General features: G+C 36.0%; 1 protein-coding gene across 1 annotated transcript; it reads left to right on the top strand.

Moving 5' to 3' along the window:
• On the top strand, positions 1-1,402 carry LOC149004631 (stem-specific protein TSJT1-like). Its single transcript, XM_089168679.1, has 4 exons — positions 1-352; positions 438-678; positions 788-908; positions 1,013-1,402. The coding sequence occupies exons 1-4, from the start codon at positions 138-140 to the stop codon at positions 1,195-1,197; spliced, it is 762 nt and encodes a 253-aa protein (XP_089024805.1). The 5' UTR covers positions 1-137; the 3' UTR covers positions 1,198-1,402.
• Positions 1,403-6,656: the final 5,254 nt, after the last annotated feature.

Below are 6,656 nucleotides of genomic sequence, written 5' to 3'. Positions count from 1 at the left end.
TCCTCCTTCATCTCATCGATCCTTGTTTTGTTTTCCTTAAATTTCAGAGTTACTGTTTCCAGTTTTAGTTTAGTTTCATAGACTTCAATTCGATTGTTCCAATTCAAGCCCTACCTAGAAATCAAAGATATTCAAAGATGTTGGCGATCTTCAACAAGGCGGTTGCACATCCACCAGAGGAGCTGAACTGCCCTGTTTCATCTAAGAGGGCTAAAAGATCCAATTTGCCCCAGGAAATTCTCAACGATTTCATCTCTTCACATCCAGATAATGCCTTCTCCATGTCCTTCAACAACGATGCGGTTCTAGCTTACGTTCGTCCTGACCGAATCTACTCGCTCACTAACCAAAGGTGTTAATTCATTCATTAATTTTGTTTGATTTCTTTCTTCGAGTTCGCATTTGAAAAAGAAAAGCTTATTGAATCAAAATTGCAGGTTGTTCTGCGGATATGATGAGATATATTGTGTGTTTCTTGGGAGCTTGAACAACCTTTGCAGTCTGATCAAGCAGTATGGATTGTCTAAGAATGCTAACGAGGCGATGCTTGTGATTGAGGCCTACCGAACTCTCCGAGACAGGGGACCTTACCCTGCTGATCAAGTCGTCAAGGAACTCGATGGAAGTTTTGGTTTTGTCGTGTTTGATCGCAAGGAAGGCACTGTGTTTGCTGCTCTGGTGTGTTCAATCTTCTTCCAATCTCTCTCACTCTCTCTAAATCTGAATCTTATAAAGTAAATAACATGACAGAGAACATACCTGTTTAATTGTTTGTGTTTCTGAGCAGAGCTCGGATGGAAGAGTAAAGTTGCACTGGGGCATTGCAGAAGATGATTCGGTTGTGGTTTCTGACGATCTGGAGGTCATCAAAACAAGCTGCGGCAAATCCTTCGCACCTTTTCCGACTGGTATGTTAGAGAACACATCAGAAATTTGAGGGATTTTGGTTCCGATTTCCTTTTAACCTAATAATTAATGGGTTTTTGCCTTTTTGGGTTCGTGGTTGTTCCAGGTTGCATGTTTCACAGTGGAGGAGGGTTGACGAGCTTCGAGCATCCGATGAACAAGCTGAAGGCAATGCCGAGGGTAGACAGTGAAGGTGCCATGTGTGGGGCCATCTTTAAGGTTGATGCTTTTTCCAGGAACACTTGCATGCCTCGTGTTGGCAGTGCAGCCAATTGGGCTGCCTGGAACTAACATTACTTAGCTTAGCAGCCGCTGCCCACCACCACCAATAAAACTTGTACATCACTTATCTGTTTGGTTTTTTGTTCCCCACACCCTTAACCCCCATTAATGGCTTATCTAGTGAATAGGTGTTGAAAATTAGAATGTTAGTCGTAGGGTTTGTGTATTGTTTGAAACATGAATAGAACAGAAATGCTTGTGCTTCTTTCCTCTCTGTGTGGTCTCAAGTCTCAATTAGAACAGATTACCCAAAATAAAAGAAAAAAAGAAAAGTCTCCATTAGAACACCAATAGCTTTTGCTTCCATGGGTGCTTCTATTACCTTTGAAATGGGAGGAGATGGGATGGTTGGCTCTATCTACCCCTTGGACTATGGTTTATTTTTGAACTATTTGTGTTTACTAGTGAAGGATTATAGCCACATTTTTTTACTACCGTTACTCTAATTCCCTTGAAGAGATGCCAAAGACAATCAAATGAGACTATGTCAGGCAGGGGCGGACCCACTAAGGGGCCGGGGCCGGGGGCCATGGCCCGTCCGGATTTTTAAATTTTTTTATTATTTGTTTAAGTTTTTTATTTTTTATATTAATTTTTTTTCATTTTTTCAGCTATTTCTCTTCTCACATGTGAAATATCACTATTTCCCCTCCTCCCTTAATTTGAAAATAATTTTTAAATGTAAAATAATGGGTATAAATGTCATTTCTATTTAAAAAATAAATCTTCAATCCTTATTTATTCTCCTATCTCTTCTCTCTCACATCTTTTCTTCCTATTTATTCTCCTTCTATAAACGTGGGCTAAGGTAAATTTTTCAAAAAAAATTATTATTTAGTATTCAAAATGCCATTTCTAATGGAAACCAACTCCTCAATTTCAATTAGTTCTCTCTGCTCTTCTCTCTCACATCTTTTCTTCCTATATATTCTCTTTCTATAAACGTGTGTTAAGGAAAATTTTTGAAAAAAAAGATATTATTAAATATTCAAAATGTCATTCTTAATGGAAATTAACTCCTCAATCTCTATTTATTCTCTCATTCTTTTCTTTTCTTCTTATTTATTCTATAAGTGCAGATTAAGGAAATTTTGGGATTTTTTTTTTTTTTTGGTACTGGTGCTTTTTTTAATACTGGAAATGTAATGCCATCCGCAAGGGTCGAACCCAAGACCTCCCAATGAGAAGTATGGATCTTTACCACTCAACCAACCCTCATTCGTAAACATCTTCTGCACAATTAGGTTCTCTCTCTCTCTTTCAATTTATTTATATTTTCTCTTTTATTTATTTTTATGTTATTTTTTATTTGATTTTATATTCTTTGTTTTTGTATTTCTTTTGCAATTTTTATTATTTGATTTTATATTGTAAATAAAATGTCTATAATTGTAATTTAACTAACTAACCATTGGTTTGCATCTCTTATTAATTTTTTTTTATTTTTGCAAATTTTTTAGGGTTAAAGTCACGTGTATTTTTTATTTTAATTGATGCTTTAATTTACCTATATCTTGTTGAAAAAAATATCATTATTAATAATTTATCTATTTTTGTCAAATATATGTGGGCCCCACAAAATATATGTAGGTGTGCTTCCCCAATTTGAACTTTTATTATTTGGCCCCTCCCCACTATTGAATTCTGGTTCCGCCCCTGATGTCAGGGTTTGCTCTTTCTTTATAGGTATTTATGCCATTCATGCAAATATTGTTACTTAAAGATATATTAACAAACAAGCAAACCCGGCTGTCCCCTTCCCCAACAAAAAAGAAAGAAAAGGAAAACTCCAATAAAAGAAAGTAAAAGAATCAAAATTTAAAATGATAAAAAATTCAAGAACATGACCAGACTTTTGGAGTTGGCGAATTTTCATTTTAATGCTGTTTCCATTTTTATAGATCTTAACATCGTAAATCATCACTGTTAAAAAAATTGAAGTGTAATAAATATTGAATTGTTTTGATGTCGAAGAAAACCATTAACGATTAGAGCGATTTTCACAGCAATCACACGCACCAAATTAAGTTTTGATGGGAAAACATGAATATATATATATATATATATAATATATATATATATATATATATATATATATATATATATATATATATATATATATATATATATATATATATATATATATATATATATATATATATATATATATATATATATATATATAAGGGAAGGTGGTAGTTGAAGGATTAGTCATGGGAATGACTTAAGATCAACCTCCTATCAAAGGGAATAGAAGGCACTAGAAGGAATAAAAGAGAGAATAGATCAATTTCGTTTGGTAAAGAGGTAAATTTTTACCAAACGAAACTAGACAATTCATACGACAGAGAATAAATCAAACAATGCATATGGTATGTATGCATTTGGCACAGCAGCAAGGTTAGGGTTAGGTGGGATTTCACAATCTCACCCCTTAAAAAGCATAGCTGGGCTTCCAACAAGATGGGGAAACTTCTTCAGGGGTGTGATTCTTCCACCGAATCTTTACCAAGGGGATGGAAGGTACAACGAAAAACAGATCTAATAGGTACAGAACACTAGACTCTTGGCTGACTTCTTAAACGGCTGAGAGGAACTCAAACAAGCAAATGGTAAGAATGCAAGAGATGCACAGGTAACAAATCGAATGAAGGTAGGAACAAAGGCTACGAATAACGAACCTGAAGAAATTTTTTCTAGGCTTCCCAAAGGGTTCTAGGGTTTCAAAGGTCTTTCCCAAGAACAACACACATCACACAAGTAGAAATTATTCAAGGATAAGGAGGCAACAATCCAAACTTCACATGAGATTTAGGCTCAGGATGCAGATGATGATGAGGACGATGAGGATACTAAGGATGAGGATGAGGATGAGGATGAGGTTCAAGCTCAAGATGATGATGATGATGATCAGGAGTTTTAGGAAGATGAGGAGGAAACTATTCCAGCTTGACATTTTGAGGTTGGAGGTATATCACATTCAACTTCCGAGGCATCGGGTGTGGTTTCTCAGTTGTCAGCGATAACTTCCACACAAGAGATGATAGAGACACACCTATACATTATAGAAGATTGACTGACACTACTAGAGGAGGAATCTCGAGCTATGAGAGATCAGCTCGATTCTCATAAACAATTACCTAAATAGATAGTTTCTAAGAATTTTCCTTTTATGTCATCACAAATGTAGTTACTTTCAGCTATGTAAACCTAAGTGATTAGTCAAATTTCAATTTGTATCACTTGTATTATTGTACATTATGCTTTTATTTCTGTTGCATTAGTAATTGTTCAATGTTTGGCTTATGACTCATACTTGATCTAGGCCGGATCTTTGCATTGTAGTATGTTGTTGTCCTTTGTTGATATTCTATATTTCAATATAACAAAATTTCTCTGACTACATGTATGAACTCCAAATTTGCTTTAGACCCTCTTCATTCATTACTGGATCGAATTCTTCTGATCATTTTAATAGTGAGTTGAGTGGTGATTGACTATTTCAAAATGAATTAGTCTGCCAGTTGAGTCCACTCTTTGATTCGGCTACTACCTTCACTGGGGCCAAAGCTTCAAATCCATACGTTAGCTTAAAAGGTGTCTCTCCTATTGGAGTCTGAGCAGTAGTTTTGTATACCCAAAGCACATATGACAATTCTTCTACCCATTGAGCATTTGCCTTATCCAGCCGTCTCGCAATCCCTTAAAGAAGAGTTATTTATTTATTTATTTATTATTATTATTTTATTTCAATCTATTTGTTACTGTGGATAAGCAAAAGAGGAATTTCTATACTTTATGTGGTAATGTGTGCAAAACTCTTTAAATCTTTCGTTATCGAACTGCTTACCATGATTTGTGAGTAGAATTTTAGGCAAACCAAATCTAAATCGGACCTTATTTTAGAAGAATTTCTCTATCTGATTATTAGTTATGGTCACTAAAGCCTCAGCTTCTATCCACTTGGTAAAATAATCAATCACTGCCACAACGAATTTTCTTCCTCCTGAAGCTATGGGGAATGGACCAAAGATATCCATTCTCCACATAGCAAAAGGTATTGGGCTGAGAATAGAAATCAGTTAATTGTCAGGTTGCCTCTGTATTGAAGTGTGGATCTAACACTGATGACATTTCTTTACATAATTCATCGCGTCATGCTGCATTCGTGACCAATTGAATCCTTGTCTTAAGATCTTATAAGTTCAAGCTCTCGCACCTATATGACTTCCACAAATCCCTTCGTAAACTTCTGTTGAAGTGTATTGAGCGTTTGAGGATCCCAAACACTTTAGCAATGGACCAGTAATGGTACTTTTGTAGAGTAGTCCATTTTTCAAAACAAATTTTGTTGATCTTCTCTTTAAGGTTCAAGCCTTTTCCTTATCTTCAGGTAGGACATCATCTCTGAGATAATCCATTATTGGATTCATCCAGGATGGCTCATTATCAATTTCCATTATTTCCTATTCCGAATAAGCCAGTGAGCTCAAGTCTTCGATGTACATTGCTTGTGGAAGAGAGGAGAATTTTGCTAAAGCCATTTTAGCTAGGGAATTTGCCATTGTGTTATGCTTCCTTGGTATCCTCGGTATTTGGACTATGGTTGATTTTTGAACCTTTGGTGTTTACTAATGAAGGATGACTACTACCTTTACCCTAATTCTCTTGGGCTCTTTGAGGACTTACTGTAGAAATATTCAGTGGTTTGGCAATTTATCACCTCTACTTTTAAGCATGGAAGGAAATTTCGGCGAATTTCGCCCCCTGGCGAAATGAAACATGGGGGCGAAACGAACTTTACCGATTTCTCGCCAAAATGGCCATTTTACCACTGGACTAGCGATTTTTCGAGCTATTTCCGACGATAACACATGGCACCACCACCGTCACAACACCACCGTCCATGGGTTTCAGAAGAGCAAACGTCCTCGCTGATACTCTGGTTTTTGGAAGCACAAACTCGGCTTGCAGAGTTTTAGGCGAGGGAGGAGGGAGATGAACAGTGCATTTACATTTGAGCCATTGCATTTGAGCCACGTGTGTGGCTCATGTAAACCCATGAAATTATTAAAAGAAGAAAAAAAATGACTTAACGTATTCATCGGTTCATCCCTTACATGACTTGACTAAAATGGAGTCATGATTTGACTCATTTCTATTAAGTATTATATTTTTATTTTTTTAAAAACTTCATGACAGCTGATAGCCTGACACAAAGTCACAAACGTTTGAAAAGATAATGTTTGAAAATCAAAAAATGATTATATTATATATATTTTAAAACCTTGCCTTTTCATTTGATTATATTATATGTATTTTAAACTGCATGAAGCGAATTGCGGTTTTGAATTCTCGGTGAGATCTCGCCGAGATTTTGCCGGTTCGCCGGGTTCGTCAGGTAGCGAACCGGCGACTTCCGGCGAAATGTCGTTCCATGCTTTTAAGTACATTAGGTCATCAATATT

This window comes from Hakea prostrata, chromosome 9 (genome assembly GCF_041222555.1).
Source record: "Hakea prostrata isolate BN-2017 chromosome 9, UWA_Hpros_2, whole genome shotgun sequence".
Classification (NCBI taxonomy): Eukaryota; Viridiplantae; Streptophyta; class Magnoliopsida; order Proteales; family Proteaceae; genus Hakea; species Hakea prostrata.
This window is presented reverse-complemented; position numbering and strand designations above follow the sequence as displayed.